The 22085-nt window shown below is 37.0% G+C and overlaps 1 protein-coding gene across 1 annotated transcript; it reads left to right on the plus strand.

Moving 5' to 3' along the window:
• Nucleotides 1–559: 559 nt before the first annotated feature.
• On the plus strand, nt 560–15180 carry tmem38b.L (transmembrane protein 38B L homeolog). The gene is given in 6 exon segments (NM_001092537.1): nt 560–766; nt 6044–6200; nt 8134–8318; nt 9468–9555; nt 11014–11131; nt 13860–15180. Coding segments are annotated over 6 exon segments (855 nt in total). The 5' UTR covers nt 560–657; the 3' UTR covers nt 14058–15180.
• The last annotated feature ends 6905 nt before the right edge of the window (nt 15181–22085 follow it).

Consider the following 22085-nt stretch of genomic DNA (forward strand, 5'->3'; position numbering starts at 1 on the left):
GCACAAGTATTGCTAAAAGTCATTTTCCTCTCAGCAGAATAAATCCAATCCCATCCCCGACTCTGCAGGACTGCGCTCCATGAACAGTGATACGGGACTTGTCATACAACGGCTCCCTCTGCTGCCCACACACCCTCCAACTAGGCCCGTGTATCAGTGTACGACAATCACACACAAACCCACCACCGTCTCCAAAACCTCAAAAAAAGTCACGTCAGAGGTTTAAAACACAAACGGTAACCCTATAATCTACTGCAGTCAATTCTGGCCGGAATGTGATAGATGACTTCCGAGTGGGACTATAAATAGAAGAGACTGTTGAGGCTCCATATGCAGCATGTAGTTGTTCCCACCCCAGTCACAAAAACCCCGCCCTCCTACGCCATCATTCTCCCTACTCCGCTGTCCAATAGAAGTTACACTTCCTCCTTCCGTCATCCCCTAGAAGCCCGCCTCTTCGCCACGCCCCTACTCCATATAAGACCTTCCCACTGCTGCATCTGCCCTGTGATTTCAGTCATTCATTATCCCCCCTCCTCCTCGTACTGTCAATCATCCGGCATAAACCCGCCTCCCCTGGGCTGTCACACAAGTCCTAAAATATTCACTGTACAAAAGCAGTAACCTGCCGAATAGACTAGAAACCCTTCCTTCGCCATGGAGTCTCTCTCGGAGGTTTCCGTGCAGTTCTCCCAGCTGTCCATGTTCCCTTTCTTTGACATGGCTCATTATCTGGCCTCAGTGATGTCTGCCAGGGAGCAAGCAGGTGAGGATGTGTGCAACTGTGCAATAGCCGCCACAACATAGCACTGCTGGATGCATGGCATGTTTACTGTCTGTGATCGACCGAGCAGCGTTGTATAGACCACTGTCTTACATAAGAATTTAATTTAGCTTCCTCCCCCGCAGGTGCTGCAGCATTTGGTTACCCCCAACCCTTAAGAAGGCAATGGATATATAAGGAAACTTCATCATACAAGAAATAGTGATTCAGTACCTAACTGACCCCTGATCTTACAGCTCCTGGGTCCCCTGCAGGGTTGCCAGGTTGCCAAAATTGGGCTACTAATTTAAAGCCCAGGCAGAGTTGCAACCTTTCCCAGAAAAAAATACCAACCCTCATATATTTATCTTTTTTCCCTATTAATAACATTGGGATCAACCATCATTTTTATCGGCCAGGGGCAACCCTAAGCCAAGGTGGGGTTTTGAAAGTACAAACTAGGTATGGATTTTGGCTACTTTTTGGGCTTTTTTTTTCTTGCACTAATATGCCAACCCTTCCTCTCCCAAGGCATGTCGGGTAATGTAGTTTTTGTTTAACAATTTGCCGACTGCCAAGTTTGACGTAAGACTACAATACCCAGCATGCAATGGGACTGACTTGTGTAGAAGTCAGGAGTTACCAGCTTTTGGGCTCTGCACCCCAGTCTCCCGTCGCTCTTAAACATTCTCACATTATTCAGGGACTTTCCTCAATTTCAGACAGTTTTGGGGCAAAAATCTACTGGCCACAAAAATGTCTAGAGTTTGACCTGTTTTGCCAATATTTGCTGAAATGGGCCTTATGGGGCCCCCCTCTGTAGTTACGCCCCTGGTGACAGGTGAATTAGTCCCATTTTGCTTCATAGAAACGTGAAAAAGACGTATTTTCATATATACTCTTTATTTTTGTAAACTTTTTTCCACTGCACATATTCTGCTATTTTTGGGCTACTTTTCAAGTGCCTCTTGCCTAGTTTTGGGCTGGTTTTCTAGCTGACTTTTGCTGGTTTTGAAAATTCGACCTGGCAACCCTGGTCCCCAGAGAGGCAGGCCCACAGTTTAGGAACATATAGACTAGACATATACACAGCATACCTATTACATGTATTAGACACACCCATGTAATAAAAGAGTCTTACAGTTAACCTGCTGTTATTGTAGGTGTGTCATTTGTAACAAGGAAGCCCTTAATCCATTTCTCACTCCTGATGCTTCTCCCAGTCTCAGGGTTGCCAAGTTGGCAGTTTTCCAGTCAAATTGGGCTACTAACTTAAAGCCCAGGCAGGTTTTGTAAGTACAAACTAGCCAAGGCACGGATTCGGCATACTTTTGGGGCCTTTGCCTGAGCTAAAGTTTTTTTTTTGCACTAATATGCCGACCCTTCCTCTCCCACGGCATGTTGGGTAATATAGTTTTTGTTTAACAATTTGCAGACTGCCAAGTTTAATGTAAGACTACAATACCCAGCATGCAATGGGACTGACTTGTGTAGAAGTCAGGAGTTACCAGCTTTTGGGGTCTGCACCCAAGTCTCCCGTCCCATTTTCCAGTGACTTTCCTCAGTTTTAGATTTTGCAGCAAAAATCTGTTGGCCACCAAAATGTCTAGAGGTTGACCTGTTTTATATTTATTGAAATTGTATATATTAGGGCCTTATGAGGCCCCTATACCTCCTGGGCCCCCTTCTGTAGTTACGCCCTTGGTGACGGGGCGAATCTGTCACAGTTTGCTTCATAGAAAAAGGTGTGAAACAGTGAACGTTTAAAAAAAAGCTTATTTTCACATATATTTATTTTTTAGACTTTTTTTCACGGCACATATTGTGCTATTTTTGGGCTACTTTTGAAGTGCCTCTTGGCTAGTTTTGGGCTGGTTTTGTAGCTGACTTTCGCTGGTTTTGAAAATTCGACCTGGCAATCCTGCCCAGTCTTGAAGGCCACACAGTTTGGGAACCTTACATTATATAGTAAATCAATGTAACTAAAACATTTTTATATTAGCCTCGTTGTCCACCATGACCTGTCTCCAGACTCATGTTCATTTTCATTCTTGTCGGGCTCTTGTTTTCCTTAATCCAACTGTTTGGAAAACTACAAATCTCTGCTTTTTTTTCACAGTAAAATCAGTGGGTACTAGGGGTTATTTCAGTATAAAGGAGTTACATGTGCATGAAGTTCACTAGCATATGCCAACTGTGTAACTGGACTGCAAATCATCTGTAAAACTACAGTTCCCAGAATCCACTCGCCACAATTTTAAGGGTTTTAAACCTCAATTCCGTGTTAAATGCTTTTCACTAATAACAAAATACTTTTTCAGTGAGGATGAGAGCACCATACTAGATAAACATTCAAAGAATATTTGGTACTTTAAGATAGGTTGTTTGCTTATTATAGAGTATGCGTGTCTTTTAGCAAACAATTTCAATAACCTTTCCTAGTACAGTGTAGATAATAAGTGAAAGCAAAGGATTGGAAACTTCCACTAGTTACTGAAAAATAGAGTTGATGAGTAATAAAAACTTTGACTTTTCCTATACCTAACACTGAGTTAATAATTAACTTTCTTCACCCCTAACTAGTGAACTTTTTTATGTTTTTGATGTTGCCCTCCGGCTTAAAGGGGTGGTTCACCTTTGAAATAACTTTTTGTATGATGTACAGGGTGATATACTGAGACAATTTGCCATTGGTTTTAATTTTTTATTATTTGTGGTTTTTGAGATATTTCATTTTTTAGTCAGCAGCTCTCCAGTTTGCAGTTTCAACAATGTGGTTGTTGGGGTTCAAATCACCCTAGCTACCATGCATTGATTTGAATAAGAGACTGGAATATGTATAAATATGCATATACAAATATACTATACATATAGTTCTTACCTATAAAAGGGATCCTTTAGATCAAGAATGTTGCCAGACTTGAAGCCAGTTTGGTCTACCGCTGCCACGATTTGTATGTCATAACTTTGTCCGGATCAAACAAAAAATGGTAGCATACTGTTAGTTATTAATTATGCTCCATTACAACCTAATTACCTCCTAATTACCTCCATTCATGTGCCTCTTCATTGATTTGCAGTTAAAAATGGTATTAGAAGTATGTACATTAAATATGCATTATATGTTCTCATAACTTTTGTCAATTTGGGTGCTTTGGTGCATACAGGTAAAGTTTCACAAATATATATATATATATATATATATATATATATATATATATATATATATACCAGGTTTTTGTTCAATATATATACAAATTCTATACCGTGCACAAGGGCAGCTATTAAGTATCTTTATTTCGGGTAAAGGGGTGCTGTCCATCCGAATATATATATATATATATATATATATATATATATACAATGGTAGGTTATGCCCCAGCACTCTCCTCAGCGTTTTAGTGATAGTCTCGGTGCAGGCTTCCCAGGGGACGCCGTCTCGTCTCCTCGTATTATAGCAATAGAAATAAATGAAGCAGCACTCGAATAATGCAAAAAAGTGTATTAAAACATCACAAAGCAAGCGACGTTTCGGACAAGCCAAGTGCCCTTTCTCAAGCTAAATGGACGTCCATTTAGCTTGAGAAAGGGCACTTGGCTTGTCCGAAACGTCGCTTGCTTTGTGATGTTTTAATACACTTTTTTGCATTATTCGAGTGCTGCTTCATTTATTTCTATTGCTATATATATATATATATATCCCTAAATTTCATGATGATGTCCCTACGAACCCTTCCAAAGAAGAGCCTCCGTTATGAAGTATAACATAGTCTGCAAAGGTCTGATTAGTTAAACTTGTTACTTTAAAGAATGCATCTGGGTTTAGCACAATATTTGAAGTGAAAACTTAAATGCTTTTTTCATCCTTGGCATCTTAGAATCATGATGCAAGTATAAACACAAATGACATTACTGCTCTGTTTTGCATACAATCCGGTGTTTTGTGTGGTTTTTTGTAGTTGGTAGAACCTGTCATGCTGAAGCATTTGTATTCATATTGTTATATTATGTTGATTTATCAATCCTCCCTTGATAAATCTACCTTTTGCTGCTAATTACTAATTTACTAATTTAATCTGACACTGCTGCAGTGCACAATAAATGTATTGCATATTGCCATGTGGAGTCCCTTGACCACATGAAGATTTCAGCACTATATGATCTAAGTGGGAACATATTTTAAAAGGAATGAAATAACATAGGCAGATGTCTGGATGCTAAGTGACTGCCACAGGAAAGGGGTGGAGTAGCTAGCAGGTGGATTTCTTAGCAAATACTTGATATGTTACATACATTATTTCAATTTGTTTAGTAAATATTCATTATGTAAATAATACATGGTTATGCAAAAGCTTGCAATGTTTACAATGCAGTTCTCTAGATATTGTTGATATATACAGCATTTTTGGAGTTTTTACAGTATTTAACATTTTGTTCTGCAGCTATCCCATTTGGCATTTCTGTGACCCAGTTACTGTAGCAAAAAAGTAGAGGTTTGGTGCCCAGAATGGAATATGAATGGCAGAGAAAGTTTCAAAGAGCCAGAATAGGAAGAAGTAATTTATTACAAAATAAAGTTATTACCGTAAGAAGAAACTAATATTAAAATTATTTAATGTGAACTTCTCTTGGCCAGTGCTATTCATTCAGGCCATACTGTACACATTTAGTGAGTTTTTTTCATATAGACCGTGATTTCATAGTGCCTGTATTTATATGAATCCATGCTAAAAGGTTGGCACATCAAAGTCTATTTGTCTCTGGACCTGCCTGTTTATTTAATATTAACTGTTTTTCTTCTGTTGCTTCCATAAAGGGAAAGTGGCACTTCAATTCATTTCTTACTTCTTGGCAGAATGTTAAACTAGTATATTATAGCCTCAGGAATAAACCTCTGCATGAATGTATTCTTTGCCTTATAAGGTGTGCCTTATGATTTATTCACGTTACATGAAATAAAGCATTTCTTTAAACATTTTCTTCCTGGAGCCTAGAGTATTCTGTAGAACTCTCCAAGTCTTAGAGAAGACATTGTTATTATGTTTTATTCAGAGAAATGACAAGTTAGGCAGGTCAGACATTGCACGATCGCAACTGCAATTTTTAATATAAATGACCCCTAAAGTGTTATTAATGTAATTATCTGACAAAACTAATTTCCCATTGTAATGTATGATGTCACATCAAACAGCATACAATAGCACTGAATGTCACTGCTTTCACTTCAGTTGGAAAATGTGAGATAATCACCTGTTTAAATAGAGTTTTTTTTCTCGATAGGTGCTCTAGATATAGCATCCCACAGCCCTATGGCATCCTGGTTTAGTGCCATGCTTCACTGCTTCGGAGGTGGTATTTTATCGTCTATTCTGCTTGCTGAACCTCCTGTTGGAATTCTTGCAAACACTACTAACATCATGTTGGCATCTGCAATATGGTAAGTTGTTAATAAGAGTATGTTGAATATATCCTTGCTCGTGAATCTTTTTTCTATTTTGAGATATACTTGCCAATTGAATCCTAAATTGCAAAAATGCAGATGTGTACATTTATGTGATTCTACTGGCAAGCATACAGCAATTCTAATTATCTTCACTGCAAAGAAATTTTCAAATGTTTGGGCAACAAAAAGTGGTCCACTACCCATTTGTTACATTGGGCTTCTTTTTTCTTGTCCGTCCCAATGTTTTAGGACCCAATACCCTAAAACAGTGAAGTGCAAGTTTTTTTTACATGTAGTAATCTAATTATTTCTCCTACTGCAGATTTGAGGGCTGAATTTTATTAAAATGATGACATCATACAAAGAAGTCTGTAGAACTTGTGAAAATAGGGGGCTTTAAAAATCCATTGGAGAGACACATTTGGCCTGCGGGCCCCTAGTTGGACAGCCCTGCATCTTGTAATCCGTGGCTTTAAAAGTGGAGATTTTTTGGACATTTTCAACCAATTTATGAATTTTTTTATAATTGCTCAAACCAATCCCTAGTACAACTGTATATCGGTGTTTTCTGAATAAAATTGCAGCAGTGGAATATTAAGCTAGACCTGCTCAACTTCTACAAATGGTCCACCAAGGCCAGACAAATTAATAAAGCATCTAATTTGTTTAAACTTATGTTATTGTGATGCCACATGATGCTTTATACAGGTCACAGAACACAGAGGTGATTTCTATTATTTAAAAAATAGATTGGCTAGCAACTGGGTGGGATACAATGTGAAATAGTAGAGGATAAGATAGAAATGTTGGAAGCATGGACTGCTTCACTGTTCTGCAAACGTATATCATTGTGCCTATTCTTGATGTTATAAATGCCATGGGAGATTGCCTTTCCGTAATTCGGAAATTTCTGGATTATGGGTTTCTGGAGAACGGATCCTATACCTGTACCATAACATATTGGTTACATTATCCACTATATAAAGTACAAACGTCATTTTATGTTTTTCCGCAGGCCCAAAAAAAAATCAGGGAGCTTCATTATGCATTATATATTGGTGGGACCACACAAAAGGTGTAAATGAGGGAGAAATTAAAATCGGATGTAAAATTTAGGTTTCACTGTATTATTTACCTAATGCAGAATGCAAATTGTCCCATAGCATGGAAACACATTCCATATCTGTTATCTTTTGTAATTAAACAGCTTAAATATATCTTATGAAAAGTTTTTCCTTTTTTATTTTAAATAAAATAAACTTGAAAATGTTTTATTTATAAGACATGATGCAGCTTGCCTTTAGATATTTGGTGCTATGTTGCCTCCTCCTGTTGTTTCGTGGTTACTGCAATTGAGATAAAGTAAAAAGTAGAACTAACATTAAATAACATTTCATGCAAGCTGTGATATGATGTATTTTTACTTTGTGTTTTTTACCTTGCTTTAATTAGGCATATTGGGGGTTATGTAATAAAAGGCACTACGTTTGCCCAGGAGCAGTAACCCATAGCAACCAATCAGCATGTAGAATTTACTGGTCACCTGTTTAAAAGCAAACATCTTATTGGTTGCGGCTCCTGGGCAAACTTAATGCATTTTATCACAAATGGGTGATTGTGTTTTACAAACGTTAAAGTTTACAAGGGGATATTTAAAAAAAAAAACCCTTAAACAGTTTCAAGGGTTTAGTATTAATATAAATATATATATATATATATATAACCTAGTACGTTTAGTAGGACTTTGTTTGACTGCATTTATGCACCTTGAAACTGAAAGCTCCAGGTTATTATTTATATTTTTGAGTAAAGTCATCCTGTGGAAAATACTGCTTTTTTTGGGTTACATGACAAGTTTTTCAAATAATTGAGGTGCCTCATTTAAGTTATTTCAAAACATGTTTTGCTTTTTTTTTTTTAAATTCAGGTACATGGTGTATTATTTCCCTTATGATCTCTTCTACAATTGCTTCTTTTTCCTTCCCATCCGGCTGATTGCTGCAGGGATGAAGGAAGTGACGAGGACATGGAAGATATTATCAGGCATCACACATGCTCATAGCCACTATAAAGATGCATGGCTAGTCATGATAACTATAGGTTGGGCTCGAGGTAAGCTGAAAATAAGTGCCATCTGAATTTGGCAAAACTGTCAAATAAAGACTTTTTAGTTGAGGGTTAGCAATGATTATGCAGCCACTATGGCCTAGAAAATTAAAGCTTGTTTGTTCATCCCTGTTTGCATTAATATATCCTATTTCGCTTCTATACTGACTGGAAATGTTCTTCTCAGTAAATACTACACGGATGCCTTGCTTTTATTTATCTAGATTTTGTGCATATATTTTGGTTAAAATATAAACGATACTCTAGTGGACTATAGCAACCGTTACATGCTTTGTTTTCTAGAGGGAATAGGTGATCAAATGCTAACTGCGGATTAGTTTCTATTTGCTTGTAGGCAGTGTCGGACTGGCCCGGCGGGACACCGGGAAAAAACCCGGTGGGCCCCGAACCTCGTGGGCCCCCGCCGGGCCAGACCCCCGTACATACAGAAATTTTCGAAAAAAAAAAGTTTTCGCCGATGCGCATCGCCGCTCGCGCATGCGCACAAGAAGCACCGCTCGCGCATGCGCATGGCGGCGTTCCAGCGGCCGAATTCGGTGCGGCGCAGTAGGGGGCGGGGCCCTGGACCAGCAGTCCCGGTGGGCCCCGGGCCCCCCAGTCCGACCCTGCTTGTAGAGATAGACCCAGTTTGCTACAGATGAATGAACAGGTATTAGACCCATTATTCAGAAACCCGTTATCCAGAAAGCTTCGAATTATGGAAACCCTGTCTCCCATAGACACCATTTTATCGAAATAATCCACATTTTTAAAAATTATTTCCTTTCCTTCTGTAATAATAAAACAGTACCTTGTACTTGATCCCAATCAAGTTATAATGAATCCTTATTGGAAGCAAAACCCAACCTACTGGGTTTATTTAATGCTTACGTGATTTTCTATAGACTTAAGGTATGGAAATCCAAATTACAGAAATATCCGTTATCTGGAAAACTCCAGGTCCCAAGCATTCTGGATAATCGGTCCCATATCTGTACTGTGTTTGATTGTGGTTGTAGGCCATAGCGCACATTCATTAATCAGGTTAATGGGGAGCCTGATCATATTTTTAGGAAGAGAAAGCTAATTTCATATTCTTTCACATTGTGCAAACAGTCCATGTTTCCAACCCTTATTTTTTTTCCATGTTTCCAGGTGCTGGAGGAGGATTGATCTCTAATTTCGAACAGCTAGTGAGGGGTGTCTGGAAACCTGAGAGCAACGAATTTCTCAAAATGTCATAGTATGTGGATTGGAATTATTATTATTATTATTATATTTTTTTAAAATCATTTTAAAGGGATACTGTCATGGGAAAAAAATTTTTTTCAAAATGAATCAGTTAATAGTGCTGCTCCAGCAGAATTCTGCACTGAAATCCATTTCTCAAAAGAGCAAACAGATTTTTTTATATTCAATTTTGAAATCTGACATGGGGCTAGACATTTTGTCAATTTCCCAGCTGCCCCAGGTCATGTGACTTGTGCCTGCACTTTAGGAGAGAAATGCTTTCTGGCAGGCTGCTGTTTTTCCTTTTCAATGTAACTGAATGTCTCTCAGTGGGACATGGGTTTTTACTATTGAGTGTTGTTCTTAGATCTACCAGGCAGCTGTTATCTTGTGTTAGGGAGCTGTTATCTGGTTACATTCCCATTGTTCTTTTGTTTGGCTGCTGGGGGGGGGGAAGGGAGGGGGTGATATCACTCCAACTTGCAGTAAAGAGTGATTGAAGTTTATCAGAGCACAAGTCACATGACTTGGGGCAGCTGGGAAATTGACAATATGTCTAGATCCATGTCAGATTTCAAAATTGAATATAAAAAAATCTGTTTGCTCTTTTGAGAAATGGATTTCAGTGCAGAATTCTGCTGGAGCAGCACTATTAACTGATTCATTTTGAAATAAAATTTTTTTCCCATGACAGTATCCCTTTAATGTGGGCTTGGCATAAAGACTGATATCAGACAGAAATCATTTTAATGACTAATTAAGCTTTTAACAATTTAAACTCTAAAGTTGTTTTCAATAAGAATACTATCCCATGCTTTTACTAGCCTGCACATTTACTTTCTTCTGTTGGTTTCTACCCTTTTCATTTGTTTTCAGTGGTCTCTCTGAATATTTACTGTGTATAATGAAATTGGCCTATATTTGACCTACATTATTTCATATCATAATATTGAAGTCAACGTTTAGCCTAATTTTTCAAAACTATTTGCTTCTAAACTTCAAAACAAGCAAATTTCTCCTATAAACATTTTACATGTATTATACATTTTGTTCCATTTTCAAGAAAAAAGTGATCATACTCTAACCTAAATGAACTTCACGCCCGCTTCTTTCTTTATCAGGAGAGCTCCTGGAAAGCTCTGAGCCACCAAGTGCCAGCACTTCTCTGTCTCTGTCTGTTCCTGTGTCCATTGTTTTGCAGTTTCTGCATTCCCTTAGATGTAGTCAAAAACTTAATTGTGATATTCTTGTTTAATCAAAGTAAGAGTACATTTTGAAGATCCAGTTAGGTCAGAGAATGATTGCATTTTTCTATGGCACAAAGATTTTACCCAGGGACGGTGCAGTTTTCCTAAAGGGAGAAACAGCCTGGAGAAAAAAACTCTGGCATGCACGTGAAATATGGTTTATATGTCCTTTAAGTACAAAATTAGATATCTATTTTGACTTACCTACACTCTCTCCTTTACAGCCCTGTGAAAGTGACCTTGATTGGTGCTGTTCTGTTTACATTACAACATGGCCACTACCTCCCAATCTCACGACATAACCTCATGTTTATCTACACAATGTTTCTAGTATCGATTAAGGTAAGTACAATGATGCAGTTCCTAACATACCATGGGGACAGTATAGTATTGTGATGTTTTTTCTTGAAGGTTTCTATTTATGGAAATGCATGACCTACAAAATGTATATTTTCATGTAGTGTCGAGTTTAGGATTGACATACAAGGTTTGCTATTACTGGAAGCTGGCTCTATCATATGTTATTGCAGTTGACATTCGTTTTGTTACTTGCTCCATTCTTCTTATCTGTTTGGCATTCCTTTTCTAAGGTAGCAGCAAAATAGTGCCACTAGCCACAAATTGTACCTGCAATAAAATTGTCACATAAACCGTAATAGCTCTTGAGTGAACATCTCCAAGAAATGGTCAGTTCCCCTTGCCTTAATCAGCAGACTGTCTCTTTATATCTCATAAAAAAGAGATAAATGCACTAATTTAGGGCAAAGTGAAATTTTGTTCCTTTAAATTCTTTGTCTGTGTAAGGGAAAATGAATACCTGTACTAAATGGTGTGTATGAATGTGTGTGCATTTACACACAAGCAACACATCTCAAAACAACAATTTGATGTTACCATCTGAGTAGATATATAATAGACACCATTTTATCCAAATAATCCACATTTTAAAAAATTATCTCCAGATCCCGAGCATTCTGAATAACCGATCCCATACCTGTACTAATTGCCACAAACTGTTGCCAAAAATACCAAATATAACATCAAATTTTTTTACCTCATCGTTTTGAAATCACACGTTTGATCTCTGTTAGTGAAGCCATTTAAAGGGCTGTAAACTCAATAAATAAAATAAATAGTAACTCTGAGCAACTTTCCGATATATGTGTATGTGTGTGTGTGTGTATATATATATATATATATATATATATATATATATATATATATATATATATATATATATATATATATATATATATATATATAATCCGACCTGGTGCACTCCACAATAAAATGGTTAAATGCCTTGGTGCTGGTAAAATTTACATATATTCAGGGGAAAAAAACGCACTCACAGGACTTTGTATGAAAAAAAGCCACAAGGGCTGTGATTTTATTCCTCAAAAGTCCTGTTCCAAGAGAAAGCCAGCACTCTCGATAAACGGTATAAATTGCCTGGGTGCAGTATCCAAATTTTAAGTATATAACCAGCAAGATTCGCACTCACAGGTCTTAAATAAAAAATATAAAAGTTTTATTGCAAAATGCGAGACTAACGTTTCTGCCTCCTCCGAGTGCCAAATTGTTTGTAAGGATGCCATAAATTCAAGAGTACTGATCGGAACTGTACACTTTGTGTGACATTGGGACTTTGTATATATTTTTGCATTTTATATATTTTTTATTTTTACATATGCTTTTTGCTTTTGTATAATTTTTTTGTTTATACTTTTGTGGGGTTGATTTGCACGTATATATAAACGTATATATAAACTTGACAAGCGTTCTTTTGCCATTAGTGATCACGATAGCATTCACAGACTAAATCCATATAGTTTCTTTGGGATGAATTATATAGATGAATAATTAAATATTTCTCTTGAGAAACTAGTGTGACACAGCGACATAGGGAATCCATGAGATGAATTTGTTGCACTGAAATATGGAATGTAAAGAGTATTTTATTGTTTGTTACACACAACACTGTACACCTTTAATTTAAACACACATATAACAGCTGTGCAGTCCCAGAGCATCCGCATGAGTTTATCCGCACAGTGAAAAGGCCAGAGATATAATGCAGTTATATCCACAGATATAAAATAATATAATAGACACACTACAGTGGGGCGCATAGGGTGACAAAATCTTAAGTGATCCCCCGCATTTTTATGGCCTTGATGTAGCTATTTAGGGAACACCTGCAGGGGCGTTTTAAGCCACACATTGAGAGGTAGTTTTTATACTTGAAATACTAATTAACACATATGATGGACAGAGCTCCAGAGCAGGCTTATCAACTACGCTCATTTTTTAGATGTTATTTGTAACAATGTTTAACACTGTGAAAAGTGATAGGGAAAAGTAACATAATTACATAACATTGTGATTTTAGCAGCAGAAGTGTTATATTGTTTAAACGTAGAGATTATTAACAAATGCTATTTATATATGTGCTATGCACTTTTAATACATTTATTTGTATATTAGTGATATTTAAATGGCAGTAGCATTTCGGTGATGTTAATACGTCAGATCCCATTTGTCTAGTTTCCCGCCAACTCTTGTATTTTATTTATGGCATTCTTACAAACAATTTGGCACTTTGAGAAGGCGAAAAGTTAAGTCTCGCATTTTGCAATAAAACTTTTTTATTTTTTTATTTAAGACCTGTGAGTGTGGATCTTTCTTGCCTTTCCTCTACATAACCTAAAAGAACCCTCAATATAATAGTATTTGCATAGGATTTGTACTCTCTCTCTGTTTGTGTGGGCAACCTTCAAGAGAGGTTCTGAGTACCTTGCAAAATACAAATTATATTGGTATCACCTACTAAAAGTGACCCTTGTATGTGTTCAGAATGACTGAACATTCTCAGTAGACAGTGCATATATAAAAGATAATATATATTTTTAATAATCTGTTCTCAGGTTTACATTGTAGCTGTTATTTTATTTTTAAAGTTTTGCTAAACTTTACTACTTGATTTCACACAAGTTCTGCAATATCTGAGATAAATACATCTGATTAAATTCTTGTTTTGCTGTAATTTTCCTTGTTCTTCTGAATTTAGGTGACCATGATGCTGACACATTCTGCAGGGTCTCCATTTCTACCTCTTGAGACACCCCTACACCGCATTCTGTTTGGTCTGCGACAGAACCAAGCAGAAGTTAGGGAGAGTCCTTCTTCTTCAGGTGCCAAAGGGAAGCCTTCTAAGAAAACACTGGATAAGGACTCTGGAGAACAAAGCAATAAAAAGGATAAATGAGCCACAAGGAGTAGTAAAATGCACCAGCAGTAATTTTTATACATTTAAAACAAAGACATTATCCATCCAATGTGAAAAGCTCTCTGTATTATTGATTACAAAGGGCAGTGATATTGGTTACCTATTGGGTCTTCTCAGTCTGAGTTTTTGGGTTTAAGGGTAACTGAGTATATTACACACAGAAACTCATTCTTACTTTGGAATGAGATTTGGTGTTCCAAGAAAAAACAGTGCTCGACTAGCATGGATCATAGTGCATTTATAAAAGGGGGTAGGCATCACTTGGAAGAAATTGCTTTATATTTTGATGGTGGTTGATTGTGTTTAACAATTCTATGTACTATATGTTGATCCAGATTGGTGAACAAAAATTGTGATTGCGATTTACAATGGTGGCAGTGAAATCATAAATGAATGGGTATATTTTTGGTAAAAGCGATAATTTATAGAAGAGGTAAATTATACATATTTTAAATACCGGAATAATCAAATGGGTTTTTTTCTCTTTTAAATATATAACTCAAATGTTTCTACGTCTGCTACTTTAAAACTTTTTGGGCGGATTGCTGATTAAAAAGTGATTGTCCTTTGAACTTTGAATGTTTTTTTCTAATGTACAAACTTTTTTGCTAGGGGATGGCTTGGAGAATATAATTGAATTCATGGGAAGTGGGTAGCCCCTACACTTGAGATTGGTAAAAAGCTACTTTTGATACTTTTACAACAAAATAAAAATCCTTACTATAGTACTTACATAGTGAAACCTTTGGTATTTGCCTCCTCAGTTCTAGTTTAAGCAATTCTAGGATTGTCATGTGTTTTGTAAAGTTACATTATGCCACGATGGGTTATTAAGTGCATAGGAATTGTTGTATATTCCTTTGAACTAGTGTACAGTCCTATCTTTAATACCTGTTGTTTGCAAGGCAAGTAGTTAAAGACAATTTATTATCAGCAGGGTCACTTATTAGTATAAGTATTTTGAATCCAGGATATGGTTTTGCATTTTCATTTGTGCCAGCAAACAGTGTATGTAACAAAGTTATGTCCCCCAAAAATTATGCCACCTTCAAACTGGTCTTAAAAATGTGCAATGTGAAGTTTTAATAAACTGTCTAATGAACAGTGTTACATTGAAAAAAATGTCATTCAACTTCCATTTCTGTCTTTAATTAAATCGTGCCGTGGTTTTTAAAGGCAGCCAGCTGTGGAATATCGGAGTCAGCAATAAAGCATTCATCTCCCAATTTTACCCTAAGGGTAATGGCACATGGGGCTTTGAATGCCTTGTTTTTAAGCAGCCAGAAAAATGTTACAGCAGTTTTTGTATAGAATTGTGCATATATATATTTGAGATCTCTCTACCTCTTTTTTTTTTTTTAACTACCAAAAGCAACACAGGTTATTTATATTATCATGCTGAGGTCAACACTTTCTTTAAATAGAAATCAAATTTTGCATTTAGTAAAAGAAGTGACATTTTTTATAATAGCACATGCTACCTTTCAAACACTTTTTTTCAGTTAATTTGTTTTCAGACCCTGCATCCATACACACACCCCTCCCTTCTTTCACATACATTCTATATACCCATACCTATACTAAGTATAGAGTTAAGTTTCACAATAGCCTTTGATATTATATCTGTACAAGAAATCATTCAAGTCATTCTTAAAGGCATTAACTGAATCAGCCATCACAACATCACCCGGCAGTGCATTCCACAACCTCACTGTCCTTACTGTGAAGAACCCCCTACGTTGCTTCAAATGAAAGTTCTTTTCTTCTAGTCTAAAGGGGTGGCCTCTGGTACGGTGATCCACTTTATGGGTAAAAAGGTCCCCTGCCATTTGTCTATAAGGTCCTCTAATGTACTTGTAAAGTGTAATCATGTCCCCTCTCAAGTGCCTTTTTTCCAGAGAAAACAACCCCAACCTTGACAGTCTACCCTCATTATTTAATACTATGTTCCAGGCCAACATTCCTTAATTTTAACCAGTAACCTTCTGTGTGGCACTGTATCAAATGCTTTAGCAAAGTCTAAGTAAATCACATCCACTGCCATCAGGGCCGGGCCAGATCGGGCAGGCGCCCCAGGCACGCGATGACAGGTTTTGTTTCCACGTGGGCATGTGCACACCACCCACCCCTCATGTAGGCGCACTTGTATGCATGCCTATCGCAGAATTCTTCAGGCTGGACTGGGGGAGGCAGCAGTTAATGTGCCGGGCACCCTCCAAGCTTTGCGCCCTAGGCACGTGCCTACTCTGCCTACCCCTAGTTCCGGCTCTGACTACCATACCAGAATTGAGGTCCCTGCTCACCTACTCATAAAAAAAAATTAAGTTAGTCTGGCAAGATCTATTACGCATAAAACCATGATTGCACAAACTCATAGTATTATGATTTGCTATAAAGTCCAGTATCTTATCCTTTATTAACCCTTCGAAAAGTCAGCTACCACTGACGTCAGACTAACTGGCCTATAGTTTTGAGGAACTATAGTACTTGAGAAACAGTACTTTCAATGCTCACCTCCAGGTCATTAATAAACAAGTTGAAAAGCAAAGGACCTAGTACAGAGCCCTACGGTACTCCAATAACAACATACATTTCTCAGCAGCATCTGTTGTATCAAGTCTAACAGCTGCCTTTAATGAACCTTAGGGATTCTGCTCAGCAGGGCTAAAGATAAGAAATTTATCAACTAAATATATCAATTTAGAACGGTTAACAGAATCGACAAGCCACCCCCAGAGCTGATTTAGAAAGACATAAAAAGCTAAAAAATTACAGTTTACACTTCAATATTAGGAAAACAAATAAATAATAGAACATAATTGAAAAAAAGTCTTTATTTCTGGTGAACTATCCGAAACCAACTGAACTGAAAAAAGTTTAAAAGGTGAACAACCCCTTTAAAAGCCACATATTTTGGTAACCTATCGGTATGTGTTAATGTTTTAGTAAAGACTTAGGGGCCCATTTACTATCAACTGAATGTCAATTTTCCTCGAGTCTCTAAACTGCACTGACCCTTTTGGACTGCTTTAAACCAATTGGGACTTTTAGTGGTTTTTGTAATTTTTTTCCACTAGGATTTGTCCAAAAAACTGAATTTTTAGAGGTTTTCGAGGTACTCAAATTTCTTTAGCGCATTAAGTATAATTTTACGTTCAATTTTTTTTTTTTGATTTGGATCTTTTAAATAAATCTGACATTCGTAGTTTTAGAGTTTGTGAGTTTAGTTGTGGTTTCAATAACCTCTTAAACCACTAACATGGGCTTGAAACTGGGCTTGGCAACCATCATTTGAATGTATGGGTAAATTGGCTGAAAAATGAGTAACTGATAATGGAAACAGGATGAAAAATGATGACTGTACATCCTACATATTGGCATGGGAACTGGCAACCTTTGTACAATGCAAGGTCAAACTGAAAGACCAACTGACATTTTAATGTTTGAATGAAATGCTTGCGTAATTAGATGGCAGCAGCGTGACTTTCACCAGAGCTTTAGGGCAGAGACACAATCTCAGATTCGGGGAGATTAGTCGCCCAGCGACAAATACCCTTTCTCCCTAAACTGCCTCCCGCCGGCTAGAATGTAAATCGACGGCAGAATGGTAACCAGTGCGCTTCGTTTTCCGAAGTCACCCAAAGTTGCCTCACAAGGAAACTTCGGGCGACTTCGGGAAATGAATCGCTCCGAGTGCCATCTAAATCTAAATCGCCGGCAGGAGGCAGTTTGGGAAGATTAGTTGCCCCGAAGAAGAGACTATTTATCGCCGGTGACTAAATCTCCCGAATCTGAGCATGTGTCTCTGCCCTAAAGCAAGGCAGCCAGAACTTTAGACATTTCAGTCAATTGACCAAATACAATGTGAAAAGCTTATCACCTAATTCAATTCCAGACTAATCTCATTGCTTATAACATGAAAACGTTATTGTAGTCTATGGGGAAAACTGGAACTGAATGAGGAGAAAAGTATCTTCTCCTCAAATTGATTCTCGCCCATAAATTTTCGTGTCATAAACCATAAAATGATGTTTTGTCTTGGAATTTAATCTGGCCCAATGTATCATGTAATGTACCGCTCCCATTAAATGGTTTTGTTCTTCTCACTATGGATGGCTGCTCCCAGATCTCTGTGTGCTGTGATAAGAAGCCAGCCAGTATCCTTCATAAATAAGTTGGCTCTTAAACAACAAATGCAAAGTAATAAGTAAAAACAATCAGGCTAGGGTCACTTTCAAGTTTTTAAGAGGTCACCTCGAAGGCAACTTCTGCCTATTAATTGTGTCTGCTTAATACTGGATTAACCTAGTTCAGCTCTTTGGTTACCTGCTGTTTCAGTTGCTTTATTAAGGAGCAGAATCTGCTCTGTCAGTATAAATATGCAGGAAGAAATACATTTGTGCTTTATAAGCGAAATCCACACTAGCCTTGTAAATTACCTTTGACTTAGTGGCTGTATATGAAAGTTAATAAAAATAGATAATCTTGTAAATTACAAAGTAAACTCTCTTTTGTTTACTATCTTTTTATTTTTTTTTTACTCACATAATATTGTAAGATGCAGAAAAGAGGTTGCATCAAAGCAAGTAAACTCATTTCTGTGTTGGTCATGGTGGATCTGTAGAATCCACATTAAAGGGGTAGTTCAACTTTAAGTTAAAGGGATACTGTCATGGGGAAAACATTTTTTTCAAAATGAATAAGTTAATAGTGCTGATCCAGCAGAATTCTGCACTGAAATCCATTTCTCAAAAGAGCAAACAGATTTGTTATATTCAATTTTGAATGAGGCTAGACATATTGTCAATTTCCCAGCTGCCCCAAGTCATGTGACTTGTGCTCTGATAAACTTCAATCACGCTTTACTGCTGTACTGCAAGTTGGAGTGATATCACCTCCCTCCCTTCCCCCCCCCCCCAGGAGCCAAACAAAAGAACAATGGGAAGGTAACCAGATAGCAGCTCCCTAACACAAGATAACAACTGCCTGGTAGATCTAAGAACAACACTCAATAGTAAAAACCCATGTCCCACTGAGACACATTCAGTTACATTGAGAAGGAAAAACAGCAGCCTGCCAGAAAGCATTTCTCTCCTAACATGACATGGGGCAGCTGGGAAATTGACAAAATGTCAGATTTCAAAATTGAATATAAAAAATCTGTTTGCTCTTTTGAGAAATGGATTTCAGTGCAGAATTCTGCTTGAGTAGCACTATTAACTGATTCATTTTGAAAAAAACATGTTTTCTGATGACAGGATCCCTTTAACTTTTAGTATGTTATAGAATGGCCAATTCTAAGCAACTTTCAACTGGTCTTTGTTTTTTTTTTCATTAATTGCCTTCTTCTTTTGACTTTACAGCTTTCAAATGGGGGTCACTGACCACATCTAAAAAACAAATGTTCTATAAGGCTACATTTAATTTACATTTTTATCAAAGGTCGAGTTGTTTTTGTACCATGAATAATTTGAGCTTTCAAGGGTAGTTTTCAGTCAAAATGTAAATTTTCGGGGTAAAAAAAAAACCTTGAAAAATTTGAGGTTTTTTTCTTAAAAAACTCAAATTTTCCTAGATTTATTATACCCCAAAGCTGGAAATAGCTAGAATCCAAAAATACACCATCTAAAACCTGTCAAGGTCATGTAGAAGTCAATGGCAGAGGTCCCTTGGACCATTTAAAGATATTTGTAGCCTTCACGATGTTCAAATTTTCAAGCGATTAGAGTTTTTTCTGCCTAAAACTTCATCAATTCAAGTATTTGAGTTTTTCACCCAGACTACACTGATTCTAGTTTCTTACATTGGAGTTTTTTCTTAAATTAGAACCATTCGAGTTGTGAGCGAATTTGAGGTCTAAAAAAAGCTCACAAAGCTCTAAAATTCGACCTTTGATAAATATTCCCTTATTTTTATTTCTGCTATATATTACTCCTCTTTCTATTCAGACCTTCTCCTATTCATAATCCAGTCTCTTGTTTAAATCAATGCATGGTTGCTAGGGGCATTTGGCTGAAATTGCAAATTAGAGAGCTGACCAATAAAAAGCTAAATAATTTAAAAAAAAAAAACATATGAAAACCAATTGCAAAATTGTCTCAGAATATCACTCTCTACATCATACTAAAAGTTAATTCAACCTCTTTAATGCACCAGCTGTCATGAATTTTGGAATGTATGTAGTTATGATATCTCCCAGTATCCCAGTTACATTCCCCAACAAAGCAAGAAATGGCACAATCTGGGACAAAGGAGTGCATTATACCTGTATCTACAAAGAAGTATGTTTTTAGCTAAGGAACCATCTCATCTTCTATTGTATACTTGTCATCTCTTCTTTTCACCTATAACAGCATCTAATTATCCAAATTGAGGGGTAATAATATAACGATGATCCTCCCTTTATTTTTACAACAGTCAGCTCTGTTTTGGAAAGACATTAGATGCTGATACATGTGGAATTTGATTCTATTCTGCATAATAGCACTAAGATCACTGAATTTTCATGTATTTATTTAGCTCTAATTTATCCCACAGTTGTATCTGGACTTTGACAGCAAATTTGACTAACCCCTTTATATTGTACAACTGGTCATTGCCTTTTTTGTCTGTCCTACCTGTTGCAGTGCCTCTCTTACCCTTCCTGCCTGTTGCCCAGCACCAGTTTCCAATCTAGATGCTAGTGGCCCCGAGAGTAAATAAATGTCCAGAAGAAACTTGGCATATATGGCATGACTAAGCTCAGTTACATGTGAATAAACACCATGCATCACAACCAGACAAAAAAAAAACCCAGAAAAAAAGAGCTTAATAAATGTATTTTCTTACACCAAACTAATGCTTAAACTTTACACCATTATTTTACAACTCGGTAGACCTGATATAACCCATTGAAGTCCATAAGGCAATTTGAGGCTGCAAAGAATTTCTGACAAACCATTATAGATTTGCATAAGATTATTTCACAGCTCTATTAATATACATGATTTTACACTGAGTACCAAGGTATTTCAGTTGCCATGTAACTTGTATTCATTTGCCTTTTTTTTTTTACACTTCTTTATAACTATGCCCCTAGGTAATTACACAATAGTTGAAACAGCCTCCTTGTGTCTTTCAGCAAAAAATAGCTTGGAAATTTTCCAAGACAGCAGGGAAAATTGCCGTTTCTTAAAGGAGGATGAAAGTAATTTTCCACTTGGATTGTATTGACTTACCTGACACCCTGGGCTGGTGCTCCTATCAGGCTCTAAGTATAAATAGAGAAACAATGACCGTACTTCCACATTCTGCGGTATAACATATTTTTTTAAAAAATAGCTGGTGTACTTTTGATAGCATTAAAGACAGCACTAATTATTTTTCCTACTGGCAGGTATAACAAAAAAGCCTAACAATGAGGTTGTGCACAGCTTAACCACAATGCAATGCAGAATCTATTAAAGGGGATGTAAAAGCAAAAAAATTAAATCCAATTTTTACTTTCTTTAATGAAAAAAATCTATCTCCAATATATTTCAATTAAAAAAGTGTACAGTTTTTATTATAAACCTGACTGTATGCAGTAAAATTCCCCCTTGCATTGACTGCTGCGGGTAGGAAACTTCAGACAGTCCCTAACTGCTCTGCAGGGAAACAATCATACTTTCAAACGGCAGGGGGTCGGGACTTCCCAGAACTGAAGCAGCTTTGTTTGTTTCCCTGTACAGCAGCCGGCGACTGTGTACAGATTTGTATCTGTAGATCAATGCATGCTGCATATTCTGTTTATCAATCAGTCTTGCTTTATCTTATGCTGTTTTGATCCCTAAGCTTAACCTCCCAACTGAAGCCCAGACCACACTCTGCATTTGCACAGTCTTGGTCTTGCAAAGATGTTACAAGATGACAGCCCCCTGTGGCCAACTTTGAAAGCATAAATCATTTGTTTAATTATGCTTCTGATGCAGTAAGTTCATGTTTATATTTAGTTTACAAAATACAGCATTTCTAGCCTTATTCTATCTT

The sequence above is a fragment of the Xenopus laevis genome, chromosome 1L (genome assembly GCF_017654675.1).
Source record: "Xenopus laevis strain J_2021 chromosome 1L, Xenopus_laevis_v10.1, whole genome shotgun sequence".
Taxonomy (NCBI): domain Eukaryota; kingdom Metazoa; phylum Chordata; class Amphibia; order Anura; family Pipidae; genus Xenopus; species Xenopus laevis.